Here is a 20,823-nt window from a genome sequence, read left to right on the forward strand (position 1 = left end):
CCCGGGCCCGGGCCGGGCTGTTTGCTAGCTGAGCAGTGCAGGATGTGAACAGCTGCAGGCCTCTATTTTAGGACGCCTGCGTTCGACCGGGCCGCCGGAGCGAAGGCCGGTTCCGAGTCGCTAAAACGCGCGTTGACATTCCTGCGGCCGTTAAGTAAACGACCGAACGCACAGTTTGTGTTTGGAAACGCAAATCCTGCAGCTCAAGTCCGTTCCTGCACAAGAGCGTCATCGTTTCTTTGTTTTATTCACGCAGATGCACGGAGGGATGAAATCGGAACGCTAACAGCCGGCGTGCGTCTTTAGGTTTGGCAGGAAACGCGGCGTCAGAATCTGCTCCGCCGCTTTTCCGTGGCAGTTCTGAAGATCCCCGACGCCGCTCCGGCGTCTCCCCGGCGGCGCTCGTGTCACGATGACTCACGCTCGCTCACTTTCAGTTGCCCTCCTTTTTCACGTTTGCAGCCACGGTTCACAAGATTCTCATTCAGACGATCGGTTCTGGATGTTCAGCCATTTTTCCTTTTCTTTTTTTTTTTGGTCGCTGATGTCATTAATCATGACTCAGCATAATCCAGCAGCGGATGAGACGACCGGGACGCGATGTGGCGATCGGCTCCGGGTCTGAACGGAGGACTGGACCCCCCCTTAGTCTGGCGGCTCCATTCATGACCTCTGGTTTTCTCTTCACAGGGTGTCGCCCATGAAAGACGACGACACGCAGACGTCTCCACAGAGGACCTCAGACGGGATTATCTCGGTCCACGTCCCGTTCCGCGGGAGCGTTAACGGCGGCGGCGGCGCCGCCGGTCAGGAACCGCTCGCCTGCCATTCATGCCCGTCATGAGCGTACCAGCTCAGCAGAAACCCGGCGCCAAAAGAACAGGCAAACGCATCACGTTTTTCAATGAACAAAACGCCACGGTGAAGGACATGTCTCAGCAACCCGAGGGGACGTACTACGTCCCGGCGGGCACCGCCTCGGAACCGGGGCCGAGCGAGGCCGCCAGCACCGTCACCTCCAATCCAGAGGGGCCTCACATGTACCTCAACTCCGTGATCTTCAGCCCGGACAAGGGAGACCAGAGCAGAGGCCATTATCAGCAGACGGTACCGATGAAGTGGACCCAGCAGGAGCCGAGCCAGCAGCAGCAGCCGTCCCTGTCCCAGCAGCAGAGGGCTGCGTCCTGGAACGCCGTCTCAAGCTGGGGGCAAAATATCGGCAACTACATCGGCGTAACGGACTCGAGGACGCAGAACGCATTCGCCAAGATGATGCACGACCCGGCAAGCAGACCCGCGGACAAGCTGCTGAATCCTGCCGCCGAGGCGTACCGGGACGCCGTCCAGGCTCGGGGGATGGAGTGGGACCAGCAGGAGACTTTAAAACCCGGGGCGCTGAACGCCCAGCAGCACGCCGCCGCCCACCCGGGGGGGAGCTCGGTCCTGCAGCCCTTCCAGCTGGCGTTCGGTCAGCCCAAGCAGCACCTGCCGGCCTACTACCAGTCCTTCCAGGGGAACCGGACCACGCTGCCCAACCCGCCCGTCTACCCGCCGCAAGCCACGGCGCCGCGCCCGCTTCAGCATCATCACATGATCCAGCAGCAGCAGCATCAACAACAACAACAACAACAACAACAAGAGCTGCAAATCCAGCAGCCTCGTGTGCCCCACTATTACCCCGGCGTGCAAAATGCACCCCAGCCCCCGCCGCTGGTGCTGCACTCCCAGGACCCCTCTGCTTCAGCGCCCCCAAAGGTCCAGGAGCCAGTCATCCAGGACATCACCCCAGAACCGCAGCAGCCTTCGGGGCCCCCGGCCCACACGCAACCCCAGACGCAGCGTCGCAGAACACGGCGGCTCTCCAAGGAGGGCGGCGCCCCATCGGACAACCCGTTCCTCGCCGCCTCCCCGGACCTGGCCGCGTCGGGCCCGCAGGGTTCCCGGAACGGCGCCGGTGACATCCAAGCGGCGCCGACGGGGGTCATCCAGAGCACGCACAGGAAGCGGAGGGTGTCCCAGGAGGCTAACCTGGAGACGCTCGCTCAGAAGGCCTCAGAAATGGAGTCTCTGCCGCCACATGTAAGTGTTCAGTTCTGTTGGTTTGGTCCCGGATGACAGGAAGTTACGTGGGTTTGTTCCGGAACCAGAGACAAACGCGTTCAGCCCCGGTGCGGCTCCGGTGTAGCTCCGGTGCATCCCCGGTGTAGCCCCGGTGTAGCCCCGGTGCGTCCCCGGTGCGTCCCCGGTGTAGCGACGCATCAGCGTCGTTAACATTTCTGTAAATCAAAGGGAAATAAATCTCCTGTCGGCGTACGGATCCAGATCCTGAGTACAGAACTGGGTCAGGTAGTCCAAATCACTTGCTTGTCCTCTCCCTCGTCCCGCTCTCCCTTTCCTTCTTCCCTTTTCCTTTGATGTGATCTCTAAGCAGAAGAGAACGGAGCGTTCCAAAAGCATCGCGCTTCATGTCTCGACTCCTCGCTGCAAGCCGGAACTCTTAATCGCTCAGAATCCATTTTATTTATTATCCCAGGTTATAATTGTGCCGAGACAACCGGAGCAAAAGACGTGATTAGTGCTGGAAGAGACGCTTGACGTATTCGTGGACAGACGGAGACGCTTTGTGGACATAAACTTGACAATCGGCTTCTTGTGCGGCGACTCCCCCCCCCCCCGACCAGAAGCCTCTCATCTCTGTTTGTGCGCTGAATGTCTTGATTGTGCAACAAGTTGTGCGTCAGTGTTTCTGCAGCTCGGCCGGTCGGATGGTGTTTGGTTTCATGGCTGCGTCCCCCCCCCCCCCTGCATGCAGCGCTCAGCAGAATATCTCTGGTGTGTAGGCGCTGGAGTTTTCCAGCAGCAGCAGCGAGTATAGAATCCGGGTGCATGTCGATGGCTCCGCCTCCGATGGCTTTGCATCACCGCTATATGCTAACGAACATGGCTAGCAGCGAGGTAACGGCGTTGAGGTTCACCTCCTGTAAATGTGGAGATCCTTTCCTTCCTTCTCTAACTCCTTCTTTCAGCGTTTAGTATTCCAGCGATGCGTTTGCAGCTCCCTTAACTCCTCCTCCTCCTCCTCCTCTTCATCAGGATCCCCACCGGCCATGGAGCCCCGCCGACCCCGAGGGTCCGAACGGGAAGCGGCCTCGAGACGAAAGCCTCCTCCCGTTGGTCATCCCCGTGTCTGTCCCGGTGCGACGGCAGGGCCCCTCCTCCCCTGACAGAGACGAGGCGGTCCTGTCCTCCAGCTGGCCCCCCCGGCTCTCCGGCTCCCAGGAACCGGGCCATGGCGACCACAAGCTGTCGGTCATTGTCGCTCGCAGGCGGTCGCTCAGGAACTCGGAGCAGGTGGGAACGCACTTCCTGCCTTTTTTGTGTTTACATTTAAAGACGCTGAGATTGTCTGTTCTGCCGCCCCCCCCGCCCGTTTCCACGCCGTCTCCGCTCCTGCCGTTAATTCCTTGTTTTCATGCCACATCGCTCCCCCAGCTCCCCCCCCCCCCCATCCATGCCTGCCGTCTCCCCCGCCCCCACACTTTTCTCCCTGTCTCCTATTCATTTGGTGAATTGGTTTGTGTCCCAGTTCCAGCAGATTATCAGGTTGTCCCGCCGCCACCCTCGTCTTTATGAGGGGGGGGGTCTTCAGGCTTTTCCCTTCAGGCTGATGGAGTTCACCTCTTTAAACGGTCTTTCTCTCCAGAATGGGGGAACGGACGGAGAAAAAGATGACGATGGCAGAAAGTCCAAACGGCGGCCTCGGCCCGAGCCGCTCTTCATCCCGCCTCCGAAGGCCAGTTTGTTCATTGCGCCGCCAGTCTACTCCAGCATCACCCCCTACCAGAGCCACCTGCGTTCACCCGTCCGCCTCGCCGACAACCCCCTCAGCATCCCCCCCTACACGCCCCCCCCCATCCTCAGCCCCGTCCGCGAGGGCTCCGGTCTCTACTTCGCCACCTTCCTGTCTTCCAGCCAGGGCCTCCCTCCGCCCGCCACGCCCAAGTCGGCGGCGCGCAGCCTGCTGCGCTCCAGTGAGTGACGGTCACCCGTGTCTCAGAAGGTAACACGATGCTCGTTGATGATGTCACTGAGTGGGGTTTGTTGCTGCCCCCCCTCAGACAGCTGTGACATCACGCCGCCCGTCCTGTCTGCTGTGGGCGACGCCACGCCGGTCAGCATCGAGCCGTGAGTTAAAGATCAGAAGAGCCAGAAATGAAATATTCTCCAGTGAATAAAACGTCTAAACCGCAGCGACGTAGACGTAAGATCAGATCCGATTGGTTCAAAGCCTCATCGCTTACGCTGGCGTCCTTGTTCCCAGACGGATCAATATCGGGTCACGGTATCAGGCCGAGGTTCCGGAGCTGAGGCCCCGGTCGGCTGTGGAGCTGGATCGTCACCAAGCTGAGCTGGTCTGGGCTCCACTGGTTGAACTGGGAGGGAAACCCGACCACCAGAAGAAAGGTAGGAAAAACCAGAGGTGGAGTTTCATGATGTCGCCTGGAACCAGCGGGAGCTGATGCTAGCTGCGGTTAGCTGATGCTAGCTGCTTATTCAATCTCGTTGCCACGTTGATGCCTTGCTGATTTGCTGCTGTCCGGCCTCGTTCTCCTTCCACTCGCGTTCCCGTGGATATTTCACGCTGGCGTTTTCCTGTGTGTCCGGCTCTCCGTTCCAGTGGACGACCTGATGCACCTCGCCTGCTCCAGCGTGTTCTGCGGCGGAGGCACCAACCAGGAGTTAGCCCACCACTGTCTGCACGAGTGCAAAGGGGACATCATGGTGAGACGGCGCCGAACGGTGATCAATGCGGCCCGACTCTCCGCCGTTTGTCCAATCGGGCGGCTTCTCCTTAGAGCGGATCCGTGTTTAACGCGCGCTAATGACGATGTGACCCGTCCGTCGTCGCGGCTGCTGATGTGGCTTGTCTTTCAGGTGGCTCTGTCCCTCCTGATGCTGAGGAGTCCCATCTTCCCAAAGCCTCATCATCTATCAGAGTACCACTACTCGGGTCAGTCTCGCCTCCGTCCACGCTCCACCAGTTCCGTCGCATTCAGCGACTTCAGCTGGAGAACCGGTTCTCTCTCTGGGTTCCGTTGTTGCTGCTCCTGGTGGAGTCAGAACGGGCTGGAAGTCCAATCATTAACAGGGTGGAGCTGTAGCATCGACGCTAGTTAGCTACTAGCTACCTTTTTTTTGACTGATTGGACCAATGAGAGAAGAGGCTTGTTTATTTCCTGCGGCTTCGGTCGTGGCAGCTGCAGCAGCGAGAGTGTTGTGGTGACTGTCGAGGGGTGGGTGTGTGGGGGGGGGGGGTTACAGCATGTGGTTAATCCCAGAAGAAGACCGGGGGGGTTATTGTTAATGCGTGTGAAGTTTTAAGGCTCGGGGGTGGAATGATCGGCTCAGGTTCACCGCCACGCATTCAGAGACTCTCGTTGAGGGTTTTAAATGCTGCGCCCCCCCCCCCCCCCCCCCCACAGGATCAGACAGCTGGACTGCAGCTGAGAGACGTCAGTTCAACAAAGGCATCGCGGCGTACAGGAAGGACTTCTTCATCGTGCAGAAGCAGGTACGATTGAATCAGCTGGTTTCCTCCTCCCGGAATCACTTCCAGTATCACAGTCGGGCGAAGGTCTGCTCTCTTCTGAGTGCTCTTCTAATTTAATTTCAGGTTGTCACCAAGTCAGTGGCGCAGTGCGTGGAGTTCTACTACACCTACAAGAAGCACGTTAAGATGGGACGCAGCGGGATGCTGATCTACGGCGCGTCGGCGCCTCCGGAGGGCGGGAGCAGCGAGGAGGTGACGGACCACAAGGTCACCGACAAGTTCCACAAATAACAAATCAATTTAAATGATCAGCTGAGTCCTGAAATGAACTTGAATGGCCGCCTTCTTCGTTGGTCCTAGCAGGGCGCCCACAGACCGGAGCCACAGCCGGAGGAGGACAGCAGGAAGTGGGAAGGGTCCGCCGACAGGAAACAGGATGTCGGCCCCTCCAGGGTGGCACACGTGCCGCAGGCGACTCAGAACGTGAGTGTGAGGCCGACATTCGAGGAGTGGAGGAGGTATCTGTTCCTGATTGGACCTCAGATTAAGCCGACGCCCCTCACAGGAAGGAGTCTCTGGAGCTCATCCGGCCTCCGTCCTCCTTTAGCTCTGATTCTCAGCAGCTGAAGAATAATCAGGAGTTTATTCTGCAGGAAACATTCTGATTTAGTGGCTGCTGGGATTTGGTGCTCGTGTTCAGCCATATTTGTTGTCGTGCAGAGAAGCAGCAGCGCTTTGTAAATGGAGAAAATCACATGAAAGCATCCCTGTTAGATGGTGGTGGGTCTCCTCCTCCTCCTCATCCTCTTGGACAATAAGGAGCTCCCATACCTCACACCGTCTCCTCAATCATTTTCATCTTCTTTGAGCTAGCAGCCAACTGCTAGCTGCTTTTAAATCTCCCCCCTGTGGACGTTTCAGAGTTCACAAAGCACCGCCCACACAGTGGAAGGAGCTACGGGGCTGTTTTGTTCAGTATCCATAAACAGGACGGGGGTCTTGTTTCTGTGTTGTTGTGTAATTCATGTGTGAAAGCATGTAGATGTTTGGTCCAGCGGGGGGGGGCGCTGGTCAGATGAGAAGAGAGGAAGCAGAGGAAACATGATGAAGGGGATTATATCAAATCTAGTTACCGTATTGCCTGGATCTGCTGCCCCCTGCTGGACATGTAGGGGATGCAGCTAAAGGCCACCAGGGCTGGGTCTCAGTTTAGGTGTTGTTGTTTTTTAAATGTCTTTTGACCTCTCTCTCTCTCCAGCCCGGGACCATCCTCGTCGTGAAGGGCCCGGAGGACGTAATGACCGACCACACGCTCCCCCGGGTCACCCACCCGCCCCCCCCCAGCAGCAAACCGCGCTGCGACGGCAATGCCCGGCGGACCAGCCCCTCCACGGGGAACAAAGGAGCAGCCGGACCGGAGGGAGAGTTCCCCTGCAAGAAGTGCGGCAGGTGAGCACAGATAAATCTCCCTGCTGCTGTTATGGAGACTCGTGTTTGGTGAAGTAACAGCCAGAGCGTGTTGTTGCCAGCTGTCTCCTAGCAACAGAAACACAGTAGATAAGGTAGGCTGGCGTCACCTTTTACCCATTCTGTGGCTACAGATTAGCCTCCAGTGGGGGCAGATCCAGAGGCTTATCACCCCTTTCTGGGGGGGGGTTATGCTACAGATTCACAGCTGGGATATCCATTATTGACCTTTGACCTACAGATAGTCTGTTAGCGATTGCTGCCAAAACTGTATATCAAACTCTTTTTATCCCATCGATTTATTATGAGATCTTTGGTTTGTTTTTAAAATATGTCACATGATCGCACACAAGATTTATTTGTTTATTGTGTCGTCATTAAGAAAATAGAGGCGTAAATAATCAGTATGTTTACGTACACAAACAGGAAGTAAATGCGCCATTGGCTTCAAGTCCTCTGACTATTCACCCCCCACCAGGTTTCAGTTTTAAACAACGGTTATTTTCATCAGCCATTGTGTTTCCATAGCGACGAGCTCCTCTTTCTCTCCTGCAGGATCTTCTTCAAGGTGAAGAGCCGCAGCGCCCACATGAAGAGCCACGCCGAGCAGGAGAAGAAGGCCGCCGCGCTCCGCCAGAAGGAGGCCGAGGAGCGGGCCAAGGCCGCCGCCCTGCTCGCCGCCCGGCAGCAGAACGGGACCCGACAGATGGGCGGGGACAGCACCAACGAGGACTCGTCGGACGAGGAGGACGGCGAAGACGACGACTGGCATTGAGCGAGGCCTTATTCTGAGATGAGCAGGACCTTTGTGACGCATTCAGGGACTCTGATGTGCATCTGTAAACACGGACTCTCCCTTTACCCTGCTGGAGAAGCCTTTCAGGAGTTTCCTCTACTGGTCACAGGGCTCGGTCACCACGGCGCCAACTTTATGTCTCTCACCGCGTCCTTCAGACGAAGAACCACTCGGAAACGTCGTTTAAATCTGGCCACGGGGGGGAGGATCGGTGGGTGGGGTCTCAACGGTAGCCCCGCCCTTAATCTCCGCTGGAATCCGGAAGCTTTTCAGACACATGTTTTGAACCGCGCGGTTTCCTGAGCGTTCTGTGAATCCTCCGTCATTTCTCCTGTTTGTCTTCGCTGTCGATGCCTTTTGATGTTTTGATGCTTTTTACCTTCAAATGACAATCAGTTTTACACTGTTTATATATATATACACACACAGGTTGAAGTTTTCTACATGTGTAGCTATATAAGGTTGTTTTTGGTTTTTTTGCAGATATTATTTTCATTATTATTACCTGGTTTTGGCTGAAATTGAATTATTTTTCTGTCGTCGGCTTTGTTTAAACGTAAATAATGCTGCTTGTTTATAAATATGAGGTTTTGTTTTGGAAACCGGAAGTGAAGAAAAAGCAGAAACATAATGTGCAATACACACACACATCCCATCTGAACCTCCGTAGATCCAGATAAACAGAGCAGGAAAGACAACAAACGGCACCAACGATGTTTCCATGGTGACGCCCTTCCTGCTCTTCTTCTCTTCTGGTTGAACATCAACCAATGTGAGCGAGAAACCGTCTGACAGCGATTTGAGTTCCTGACATAAAACCTGCATGCATGTATGCATTGAGGTGAGATTGCTTTCGTCCCATAGACTTTAATGCATCATTAAATGGCCTCAGTCGAAGGATATATATGTATATATCCTGGCAGATAAAACGGTTCAAGCTGTGGTTCCTTTAAATGACAAACCAGTGCGGCGCTGGGGGAGCTCCAGTTCCACCACCAGTAAATCTGGGTCTATGCACAGAGCGAGTTAAATTCTAGGTTTTTACACACGCATTAATTTATACATCCTTTTTGTTAGAGGGAAGTCGTCCAGGAACCGGTTTAAGATGAAAACCAACACACAGAACTTTGTCAAATCCTCCAGTTGGTGAAGGGAATTTTATGTAGTTAAAGATTAGAAACTATACGAGCATGAGATTCAACATTTGTGTACTTTCTATGCTATTTTCATATTGGGGTTCGCACCAACGCCCACGGGAATCTCAAGAGCTTTTTACTACAGAGTAACTTATTTGTTTTTGATTTTTACCACCTGTGTTTTTCGTAATGATTTATGACGCACTGTATATTAAAGTTGTGAAATGGTCCCATTGGCTTTTGAGGAAGTTTATTTATTTCTCAGCACTTGTGCAAATCTTGGACTACAGTACCACCGGCGGGCAGAAGGGGGCGCTGCCGTAGAATCCGATGCCTGTACTAATACAAATGACATGTAAAATCCATTACATGAAAGGATTTGGCCCAATGCAAATGCTTCGTGAATTTAAATGGTCCATAATATTTTAATTAAATTAAACCCAAACGCTTTGCTCCAATTCTGAAAGGAGATAGAAATTAAGCCAGACAAATTTTAAGTGTTTGATTTCGTCTTACTAAAAGAGACTTATTAAAAAAAAAAGCCCATAAATGATTCTTCAACTGTTTGCTGCTTGCTGCTTCTTCTTCTTGCCCCCCCATTCCGGATTCTTCCCTCTGGGTTTGGGGCATCATCTTGGAACCGATCCTGATGAAGCAGAGGAAAATAAATAAAACCATGAAAATGTCTGAGATGAATAAAAACGTGACTAATTATCTCACTTGTCTTTAATATTTGTGGCTTTCAGTTCCTCCATGTCCAAATCCTGCAAAAAACAGGAAGTATGAGTAACAATCATCCGTAAAAATAAAACACCATAATCATTGGAGACTTTTATTTTGGAGATCGACTTCCTCCTCTGACGGCAGCGTTCCACCATCATGGCTGTTAGTAGCAATGCAAGCTTTAATGAGTTTAACGCGCAGACTCGTCACACAGGTCTCGCAGGTAGAAATGACATCATCATCATCTTCATCACTCACCTCCGGGTCCAAACATGGCGCTGTAGCAGGGTTTGTGGCAGTACGGCTTCCCTTCACGCTGTGAGAGGCAGAATTCATTCATTTTCAGGATGTGTTCCATCACAGAAACAGAGGTCTACAGATCTGACACTGCCCCCTACAGGTGGCTGAGATCATTGGACTTCTGTGAAGGTAAGAAGTTCCATCTAGACCAGAATCAGGTCCAGATTCTCCATTATGGAACAACAGATCTACGTTCAAATGACAAATGACTTAAACTTAGAATGACTGGAGACCCCAGGAAGTCGTCGTCCGTCCAGGATGTCCCGAGGACTCACCTCTGCATGCGATCCTGGCGTCAGCGTCTTGTTGCACTTCTCACATCTCAGACAGGGTCTGTGCCAGTCCTTCCCCAGAGACGACACCTTCTCAGCTGCAAACGCCACAGGACAGAAGAGACGGGTTCAGAGGACGGAACCTCCTCTGGGCTGTGGCTCCTCACAGGAGGACGGGCCTTCCCCGAGGGGTCGGTCCTCATAAACACTGATAAGGCTCCTCTTTATCTCGAGGCCCTATCTTATCAGCAGGACTGAAGCAGACAGAAATCCGGTCATGTCATTTGACAATAAAAAACAGCCCGATTTGCCTTCGGGTTTGGCCCCAGGCTCCACGGGAACAGAACAAGGTCAACCGTCAGGGTTTGCATTTAGCCGAGTTTAAATTCAAATAAAGGCCATGTCTGAACAAAAGCAGGCCTCCGGGTTGTTTTAATCTGCTGCCGTTTATTTTAATGGGGCAATATGACCAGAATAACGAGGCCCGAGTGCAGCGTCATGGACGCCGTCCAAAACACGCAGACCTTAAACTCAATGGAAAAACTTTGAAGGCGGGACGCTGCACCGACATTCCTGCATTCCATCCCCAAAACAAGAGCGATGGAGAGATTTGATAACGTTCAGTCTGGCTGATAAATCCGGGTTTCATCGGATCGATCCTGCTTCCGGCCAGGAGCGAGACGGGGAGCCAATATCTGTCTAACAAAAATAAGCAGCCAGTTAACTTAGCACAAAGTGAAGGAGACACCAATAGGATGGAGAGGGTCGCAGCAGGAGCAGCTTTAAGAGGAGGTGAAATGAGGTGTATGGATAGTTTGGGGGGGGGGACTATAAAGAGAATTTGGTCTTATTGAACAAACCAGTTCGCTTGTTTCATCCAGGAGGAATAAAAAAAGAAAATAGTTTATTTCGGTTATTAAACACCACAGAGGTATGAATCATTTTTATTGTATTTTATCTTTTATTTTATTTTTACTTTACTGCTGTGTCACCTCTACATCTGAAGTACACAAAGTATTAGAAATAAGAGGGCTGTGCTCCTCATCATAATCGTTTAGCGTCGTTTCTCTCAGAGTATCCGAGTACATTTACTAGAGTACTTTTAAACCAGAGGGTTACTTTTAGAAACAAAAGTATTTTCCGGTTAAACTTTCACATTTCACAAGCAGATGTAATCTATTACTGCCGCTCTGTGACGTCATATTTATATTGCGTTACGAAAAGAGCAGAAGGAAGTACATTTCCGACGTTGCATTTATTTTTTACACACTTTAAATACTTCTTATTCTAATGTAATACTGGTTAAACCCGCAGCGCTGATTATTGACTCTTATCAATAATTATCTGTGTATAAATACTTCCCGTCCGTTTCCTCCTTTATGTCTCTGCCCAAACGGAAGGACATCTGATGAATCTTACCGAAGTAAACTTCCTTGTTGCACTTCGGACACTTCGGCATCTTGGGGCAGCTGTCTGGTCCGGTTCTGCTCCGGTTCTGCTCCGGTAACTGCGGGCGCACTGACTGGTTCACCTGGCGGATCCGACTCTCCGCTCTGAGGCGCTGCTGCGCGCTCCGTCCTGTATTTATACGCCCAGGAAATAGTCCCACTGAAGACTGTGGTTTTTTTCCTGCCAGTGGGAGAGGCCTGGTGGAGCAGGAGGGATGGAGTTTGTGTTCCACCACCATAAAGTACAATCATCACAGGAATCCTGTCAGTTCCCCGTCATCCGGTACCGGTGGACCAGGATCCGGACCTGGGGCCGGGGGGGACACCATGAGGTCCAGGCTGCTTCTGAATGTGGGACAATCCGTCCCACGGGTCCAGCCTCTAACGTTAAATGAAGACAAAGAACAGCAGATCTTAAAATGAGAACGTGGAACTGGTTCTGTCTGGACTCCGACCCGTCCGCCGAGTCCAGAAGAAACGGTGGGTTTTTGTTGTTGTTGTTCTAAACAGGAAATATAACGTCCACGCAGAAGGAGGAGCTATTATATAGCGTGATTCATCGTAAATGCATCATAAATATAAGAATAAAGATTATGACGACTGAGAATGACTTTAATGTTTTTATTACAGAACACAATTCCTGATCTTTAATCATTTACTTCCACGCTACGCCGCCCTGCTCTGCCCTCGTGGGTTTACGGGACCCACAAGTCGATTGACAGCTGAAAGGTGAGATAACTCACCTGATTAATAATCAATGCGACGCATCACCCCCGGCAACGACGACGGTCTGACCTTTACATGCTGAGGAATGAGCGAGTAGCTGCAGCATTTATCTAAATCTAAAACTACTCAAACCAGCTTGAGGTTCAAAGAACTACGATTGGGAGAAGACCTTGAAAACACCCGTCGATGATGAAGACGACGATGAAGACAGGCCTCTTTGTTTTGACTTTGAAGTCGTGTTTTTATGCAACTGCTCAAACACAAAACAGGAACCGGATGGGAACTGTTGGAGGAGGAGGAGCCGCTTGAGGCCCCATCCAGAGAGAATATCCCTTCAGAACCCGGCCCGGTTAAACCGGTTTAGGATTGATACTGCTGGGACCCGGCCCACGCTCGACTATTCAACGGTCATGCAGAAAGTGCGCTGCAACTTCCTCCGCAACTGATTTTGTTTGTTTGTCTTTCCGTTGCCACAGAAACAGGAAGTCGACCGGCTGCGTGTCTCCGAGGACGCCGTGTCATCACTTCCTCCCGAGGAGTTGCTGGTGAGTGGTTGAGCGGCATGTTTCTGACATACTGCTTACAAAACAAGCGAACGTCTCATCCCGTTGGGAGATCCATTATTCACCCGGTGGCCGTTTGTCTTTATTCCCTGGTTTCCCAGCCGTAAATGATCCTATCAACGGGTTCCGGCTTGAGCCTCGACTCCCCGCTGCGTGTTTGGATTGCTACACTTTTATTTCCACGAGTTCTCCAGCCGCCCGCCCGCCCGCCCGCCGCTGTTCTCTGCAGCCCATTAGACATGATGGCCCAGAGCGGGGCGGTAATTAAAAGCATCCACGAGGGTCCTGCTTTTACACGCAGGCTTGGAAACGATGCTTCTAAAGTGTTCCCAGATGAGATTAGGGGTCTATAATCCGCTCAGTGACATCAGAATCAGATTATTATTTATTTAACTCCCTCCCAGTGGGGGGGGGTTGATGCACAAACCATTCGGATTCTGTGGTTTTCCTGCAGGAATTTCTTCTGAGACCAAATCAAATATAAATTCTTGTGGTGAATGGATGCTTCCGGCGAGCAGTCGAGCCGCTACGACCCCGGCCAGCGAATATTCGAGCTCTAATAACATGTTATTCCTCTAAACAGTCTGCAGACACGTGAAGAGGAGGCAGCTCTAGTTTCATCTCTGCATCATCAAGTTCCGAGTTTCTCCAAACCATTAAGAAAAAAAAAAAGTTCAAAATGACTTGTAACCCTGCCCGTCTGAGAAACCTGGGTATCCATGACAACCGCCTCGCAAACAACACAAACAGGCCTCGATTCTCTGGGCAGGCAGGCACAAACGTTTTTCCAGGCGATACGGTCTGTGGTGGGCTTCCACTCTTCGGGAACAGCTGGGGGGTCTTTGAAATGAGATCCGGTCAGCGCCGCCGTTTGGCTCGGTCTGGGGTCTGATGCATTTACAGCGACGCCGGCAACGGTTAAACAACACATTTCCAGCAGGATTTGTATTTCTCCATGCTTTATTTGAGAACACGGATACTTCCTGTCGCTGAAGGATGCCGGATGGGTCCGGGAAAACCCCTTGAACGCTTGGTGTGAAGCTGGATGAAGGGACACGCCCTGGAATTTCCTTCCACGTTTTCCATAAATGCACAGAAACCAAAGAACAACTTTTCACTAAACTTTGTGGAGGGGGGGGGGGGGGGGGGGGCAACGGTGGAGGTCAGCACGGTTCTGGGTCGGACCCTGATCCACTGACGGGTCAGGGTGATGATGCCCAGAGCGAGGACAGCAGCTGCAGTGTGAGGACGTCCAAGTTGGGCATCAACACCTCCGGGCCTTCACGGCTTTGGCAGCCCGACCTCGGTACTGACAGAGGACGGGCTGCCCAGAGGCGTTGGCCGCCGCCCATCAGCAAACGACAAACCGCTCGCAGCGCCCCCTCCTCTCTCGTTTTCCTGGTATTCATGCACACTGGGCCTTTTGTCCGGAGACAGGCTCTGCTGCACACCCCACAATGCGGACAGAACCATGAGTCGGTGCCGTTTGGACCCCCCTCCATCAGAGGGGGGCCCGGTTCTGTGTCCAGCAGCTGCTTCCTTAAAGGTTCTAACCAGGATGGGTTCTTCAGGGTCGCCGCACTCGGTCTCGGTTCTAGCTGGGGAAGCAAACCTGTCGTTCAATGATCTTGAAATGAAACCTGAAGCCGGTTTTCACTTCTCGTTCAGCAGGAAAGAAACTGATCTGTCGCCATTCTTCCTGTCGGCCGTTTCTCAGGCGAGAGGCGAGCGCTGCAGCGTTTCGATACTCGAGTGACACAGAGCACGACAGGCAGAGTTTCTGATAGATTTATTTGGGGGAGTTAAAGAAAAGAACGTCGAAGCCCTACGGCAGCCAATAAACAGTCAGAACATAATACTGTAGGAGGCGGAGTCTCACAGAACGACTCGTCTCCGGTGTCTCAAAGCTACTCAAAAACCAACTCACATTAACAGCAGAAATAAACCAAGTGTGTGCAGCCTTCATGGCCCTGTTGTACCCCGATCAGACCCAAGGGGGGGGGGGGGCAGCAGGAAACGTAAAGGTCTCAAATTTAAATAAATACAGGAAGTGCATCGCATTCTGCCCAAATGTAAAAACATCACACAAGATAACTGGTTCAGGGTTGTCGGTGGCAGCAGCCATGATCCCAGCGAACAGAGGGGAGGCAAAGGTTAGCATCATTACGTTAGCATTATGCTATAGGAACGTGTTAAATAGGAGTAGATGATGGGATGGAATTAGGGTGCTTATCATTATCAGTTCCCCACCTTCTAGGAAATACGTTTTAATAAGGAATGTGTGAATGGATCGAACGCAGATTTATTGGTAAAGTGTTCCGGAGCACTGCCCTGACCCGCCCAGATGTAGAAACACGCTAAAGAATGGTCGGAATGATTTGACTGGCGTGGAATAATTCCTGGGAATGACTGGAGCGTCGGGATGCCGGGTGAGGTCGGGGTTGGGAGCAGGTCAGGATGAAGGCGGGGCTGGCGGTCTCAGGTATAAACACAGGTGGGTCGTAGGTCGGGGGAGGGGGGGGGGGGGGGTGACTGGTTCAGGGCTGGGTCACTGCGCTGGGCTCCTTTTCATAGACGTAGCTGCCCACGCCGCCAGTGTTAACGCCTGGAGAAAGCAGAGGGACAGCAGAGGGGTGTCAGCGAGGGGGGGGGGGGGGGGGGGGTCACGCTGCTGGCACTCAGACATGTTAGTGGAGTCCCTGTCGACCGGCGAGCTGACAGCGCCATCTAGCGGTTACCTTTGGGTCCAAACAGAACAGCGTAGCAGGGCTTGTGGCAGTAGGGCCGGCCGTCATGCTGGAATAGAGAACAAAAGTTCATCCTTCATGACGTGAATCCAGTTTGTCACATCTTCATCTTCATCACATCTTCATCTCACCTCTGCGTGGCTTCCAGGAGTCAGAGTCTTGCTGCACCTCTCGCAGCGCAGGCAGGGGCGGTGCCAGTCCTTCCCCAGTGACGTCACCTTCTCAGCTGTTAGCGTGCGCGCGCGCGACGCACACACACACACACACACACACACACACACACACACACCTGTCAGACAACCAGTTTGCAGCTTCACACCGTCTCCTAAAAAGTGTAAAAAATACTCACCAAAATAAACCCTCTTGTTGCAGCGAGGACACAGGTTGGCCTCTCCAGAGAAAGTGGTGATGCTACCAGCTGTACACGCGCGCGCGCACACACACACACACACACACAATTACAATGGAAATAAATACAGTCCTGAATATCAGCAGCTTGATATGTTTTCATAGCTGTAGTTCTGCACTGGGACCTGCAGGGGACGCCAGAAGACAAAAACTGAAACGGCCAACAAGCAGGAGTCAAGAAAACTGATCTCAGGTCAGTTTTAATATCTAAAAGTTGGACCAACAAAGAAATACAAACAGGACTTGGATTTCCCAGAACGCACAGCAGCTCTTCGCTTCTCACGCACCTTTGGATAGCGCCTTCGGCTGGAAAACGCGCTTCTCCTCAGTTTTGGGGCCCGAGTCCACGTCGGCGGGAGACGGGCTGTTGCTGTTAGCCGGATCGTTGTAGACGTAAGAGCCGGCACCACCGATGTTCACGCCTGAAACAGTCGAGGTTTGTTTAAGATGTTGCTGCTTGTTGTGTGATTAAGGTGAATTAAATGCATGCACTTTACCTTTTGGCCCGTAGAGGGCAGCATAGCAGGGCTTGTGGCAGTAAGGCCTTCCGTCGTGCTGAAGGACAGAATAAAACAAACACGTGAGGACAAGTCGCGTTTCTCAGATGTCTTTCTATCGGACTAGATGGATCACGTGTTCAGTGTCAGCGGGGACGGGTGGGGGGGGGCCGTCCCGTTGCCGGCGGCGACTGGCTGACCTCAGCGTGTCCTCCGGCGGTCAGCAGCTTGTTGCAGCGGTCACACTTCAGACACAACCTGTGCCAGTCCTTCCCCAGCGATGACACCTTCTCAGCTGGACAGGAGACAGAATACGGAGACGGGGGGGGGGGGGGGTGAGCGCCAACGTTCGCACAAAGCAGCCTGTATGGCGTCATCGACTCGCAGCAGAGAATAACGATTAGCTTGTACTTTGGATCTGGAGTGTTGTGTCCCGAGGGAAGGACTGTCCCCGTGCCATCTCAGTGGGGGGGGGGGGGGGTCCATACATCTAACCCAGATCTTTTGTGTAACCCCGCCCCTCTATTTACACCACACCCGTCTCACTGCAGACATTTCCGTCCCCCCCCGACCCTAATAATACCCCGTCCAATAACAAACCCCGCTGCTTCTCACAATGGGCCCTGAGGAACCTCTCAGGCACCGGAGGAAACACCTTCCCTTATCAGCCGGACCCTGGAGGCCCGTTCACTTCAGATGCCTTCAGGGTCCATCGGTGACTCCGTCGCTCAGAGTCCATTTCATGACGGGACACGTTTAAATCATTTTGGGTGTAACTTTCCTTTAGGTGAGGTCTCAAACGAATGAAAGTCGTCTTTCACCCTCTCCGCGACTCATTTACTCCTAAACTGTGAGCCGTAAACCTCGGGACTCCTCAGCAGTTAGACGCCCCGTATCCATAGCGACGTCAATGAAGACATGCCTCCTGACTGATCTGAAGCCGGGGCCTGAGTGGAAACAGACGTCCGATCGTTACCGTCGTGTCAGTTTGAAGGCCAGCTGTTCCCGTCTCGGGAAAGCCAATCACAGGGCAACTAAACATCAACGGCTCTGGCCTCGGGCGCCTCGTGATCCAGAGTTCATCCCAGTTTCACCGTGGCTGGATTCCCAGCATGCACTGGGGCCGGACCCTGAAACCTAATCTGGGCTGCTCTCTCATCGCTCGATGGATCAATCAGGGCTGGGAGGATCTAACGACGCAGAGGCCGAGGCTGATTCCACATGAGTTTAATGAAGGTAAATCCTCTTCATCGCTGACCGACCGACCGCCCGAAGGAAGGACGAAAGAGAGAAAGCTTCCTTCCTGACCTTTGACCTCTGAAGGAACACCACCCTGAGAGACTGCAGCGTTTAATGAGACGACAACAAACGGCTTTGTCTTTGTGTTTGTTAGCAAAGAAAACAAACAAACAAACCGCGGTGCGTTCAGGGCCAGCGTGTTCCTGCAGCTGTCTGTGCAGGGCGGGGACCGTTTGGACCCGTCTCCCTGTGGCAGACCTCAGCTCCGAGGCGAGGTTTCCTTCCCCGACGTCAGAGGAGCTGCAGGCCAAACGCCGCCTCCGCCACAAACCCCTGGAGCTGCTCGTCCCACAATGCACCTCACGAAGTGGACCGTCACCTGTGTCGGGAGGAGGCCGGGCTTGAACGCCACCCTCCATTGGGGGGGGGTCTGGCTGGTGCCCCAAAGAGGCGGAGGCAAACGGAGATGGAACCGTCGGGTTACACAACCACAAGGAGGCGGCGACGACTCAAGAAGCGTTACGTAACAAAACACATTCACAACCAGGACTCAGTATCCTGAGTCGCTAAGAGCTGAGGCGCTTCACATTAGGATGCATGAGAGTGTCCGTTTTAAAGAAAGGCTCCCAGTCTGAGGGGGGGTTCCATTAGCGGATTCACTCAGCTGCACACAGACCCAAGCGGCTCTGGAGCTGGGACGTGTCCCAAGCACCCTGTTAGTTAACAGCCGACACGCCTTTTGTCCTTTAGAACAGCAAAAGGGAAAGTCATTCAAACCTCACCCAGACTGCTAGGGGGGGCTCAGCCCGGCCCAAAGATGGGCAGCACCAGCTGGAGGAGCAGGTGGAGACCACGACCACGCCCTTCAAGTCGGGACAGGAAAGAGACGTTTGGCATCTCTGGAGAGTTGAGAGGCATGAAGGCGGGGCCAGATGATGTCGGTGACGTCACCGTGACGGGAAAAAGGGCAGAACCCCCCACCCCCACCTCCCTGTCTGACGTGGTTCCATCCAGCCGAGCTCAAAGTCATCATCATTACCTCCATCCGTGTGAACGCCCCAAACAGAAATAGCCCCGTTACATAAAGATAACAGGGGGGGGCTGTTTGTTTCATGTGCAAACAGTCTGGAAACGGAATGAACCGTATTTGCGCGGATTTGATTGGATTCCACGGCGACTCCGTGGGAGGAGCAGCAGCTGGAGGTTACGCAACACCTCCGTCCACGCGCACCATTGGCCGTGACCTCATTCGTGCGGCGACGCGTGGAAAGGATCAGCAGCAAACATCAACGCGGGATTACGCGCAGCATCTCGCCGACCCCCCCCCCCCCCCCCCCCCACACACACACACACACATTTATTTTCCCACTTTGGTTGCACGTTTTCCTTCCTTTGCGCACCGTGGCGTCTCAACGTGCAGCAAACGCGCCAATTAGCGCGCAAAACAGCCGACCGAGCGTCACTCATTCATTCATTTATCCGGTTTAGACGCAAACGGGGAGCGTCTTTCTGCGCCTGCGTGCGTCGACGGCGTCCTCTTTAGAAATGATTTATTTGCGTCACTCGTTTGTTCCGTCTGTCAATCATTCCCATCAGAAACTCTTCCTCCTGATTGATCAATTGGAATCTGACCTTCCTGATCGGGGATTAAAGAAACTAATATCCGGCTGCCCGTTTTAGTCGTTGCGCCAAACACGGGGGGGGAGAGATTCCAGAAACCTCCACGCGTGAACTGTGGAAACACGCATCATACATGCGAGTTTTATCAGGCGACACATGATTGGCAGCAAAAGACGCATCATCTGAGGAATGCAGGACGGATTTAAGGTTTCACCCACTCCGGAGGGGAAAGCTTTAAACAATGAGATTACCGTTAACGTGCAGGCAGAAACACCCCAATAATAATATTATTATTATTTACAACCATATTATTATTATTATTATTATTATTATCTAAATCAGTTTCCCTCTAATTTAAGGCTCATTATTCCCACTCCTAAACTAATTGGGACCTTTCCGGGTCCGCTGTCCCCCTGCTGTCCCGGCGCGTCCAGTAAACACGAAATCCTCCAGGATGTTGGAAACAAAGAACCCCCCCCTCCCTAAAAGAATTACAAATAAGAACCCGCTTTGTCCATTCACAAGCTAATCTCTGACTGCAGCGGTTTTGTCTATTTAGGACTGAAGACCTGCTTCTCTCTGAATGAAGGACCTCTCAGGACACCGATAGGACGCTGCGCGTCCACGACTCACCGAAATACACCGTCTTGTCACATTTGGGACACTTTGACGCCATGATGTCTCTCGGTTCCGTCGCGCGTCCGTCCTCCGCGTCTCTCCGCAAGCAAGTGTCCCGCTCCGCGCTCAGGAGCCGCCAGCAGCGCGATTCATTAACATTACGCGCCCCCTCCCAACGCCAAACCGACCGCGTGTCTCGTTCAGGGCTGTGGGAAATATCCACATTTACGCACGCGTTCTGCTCCTCCCCATCCCAGTGTCATTTTTTCATTTTAAAATTAAAGGAGGAGGTTTGTCCTAAAAATATATATTTTATAGAGTGGAAAATAAATTTTAGAATCAGCGAAACACTTTTTTTAAAATCTGGATCCCACCACCGATCATCAGATAAACCTGAAGAAGAGTTTAAACTTGTTCTTTCCTGTTTCCTGAGCTGTTAGCTCATAGCAGCTAAATAAAGATCATTCCGACAAATAAATAATTTTGAAATATAAAACTATTTCTGGAGCTTTTTAGCTGTTACAGTGGCAGAAATCTTTTTGATGTTTTGATGTCAGGACGAACACGCCAACAGATCATTCCGTCTCACTTTCAGCAAGATCCAGCCTCTCCATCTTTATTTTTTTATATATATATATAGTTGTAAAATATCCCTGCAGCACTTAAAAGCAGCATTTCTTGTCCTGTGGTCTGTCTCAGGCCGGGGGAAGCT

General features: G+C 52.6%; 3 protein-coding genes across 3 annotated transcripts; 1 reads left to right on the plus strand and 2 right to left on the minus strand.

The window, feature by feature from the left end:
- Nucleotides 1-831: 831 nt before the first annotated feature.
- Nucleotides 832-9,180, plus strand: mideasb (mitotic deacetylase associated SANT domain protein b). The gene is made up of 12 exons (XM_068751605.1): nt 832-2,079; nt 3,094-3,351; nt 3,704-4,031; nt 4,119-4,185; nt 4,322-4,464; nt 4,679-4,782; nt 4,936-5,011; nt 5,484-5,572; nt 5,675-5,818; nt 5,912-6,034; nt 6,810-7,000; nt 7,574-9,180. Exons 1-12 carry the CDS (start codon nt 832-834, stop codon nt 7,791-7,793), a joined length of 2,991 nt encoding a protein of 996 aa, XP_068607706.1. The 3' UTR covers nt 7,794-9,180.
- On the minus strand, nt 8,325-11,792 carry crip1 (cysteine-rich protein 1). The gene is made up of 5 exons (XM_068751606.1): nt 11,665-11,792; nt 10,249-10,343; nt 9,932-9,989; nt 9,671-9,714; nt 8,325-9,596 (listed from the first exon to the last, which is right to left on the minus strand). The coding sequence occupies exons 1-4, from the start codon at nt 11,702-11,704 to the stop codon at nt 9,677-9,679; spliced, it is 231 nt and encodes a 76-aa protein (XP_068607707.1). The 5' UTR covers nt 11,705-11,792; the 3' UTR covers nt 8,325-9,596; nt 9,671-9,676.
- Nucleotides 11,793-15,496: 3,704 nt separating this feature from the next.
- On the minus strand, nt 15,497-20,206 carry crip2 (cysteine-rich protein 2). Its single transcript, XM_068751584.1, has 8 exons — nt 20,127-20,206; nt 16,835-16,929; nt 16,635-16,692; nt 16,425-16,559; nt 16,079-16,147; nt 15,861-15,955; nt 15,721-15,778; nt 15,497-15,587 (listed from the first exon to the last, which is right to left on the minus strand). The coding sequence occupies exons 1-8, from the start codon at nt 20,167-20,169 to the stop codon at nt 15,520-15,522; spliced, it is 621 nt and encodes a 206-aa protein (XP_068607685.1). The 5' UTR covers nt 20,170-20,206; the 3' UTR covers nt 15,497-15,519.
- Nucleotides 20,207-20,823: the final 617 nt, after the last annotated feature.

Source organism: Brachionichthys hirsutus, chromosome 18 (genome assembly GCF_040956055.1).
Source record: "Brachionichthys hirsutus isolate HB-005 chromosome 18, CSIRO-AGI_Bhir_v1, whole genome shotgun sequence".
NCBI lineage: Eukaryota > Metazoa > Chordata > Actinopteri > Lophiiformes > Brachionichthyidae > Brachionichthys > Brachionichthys hirsutus.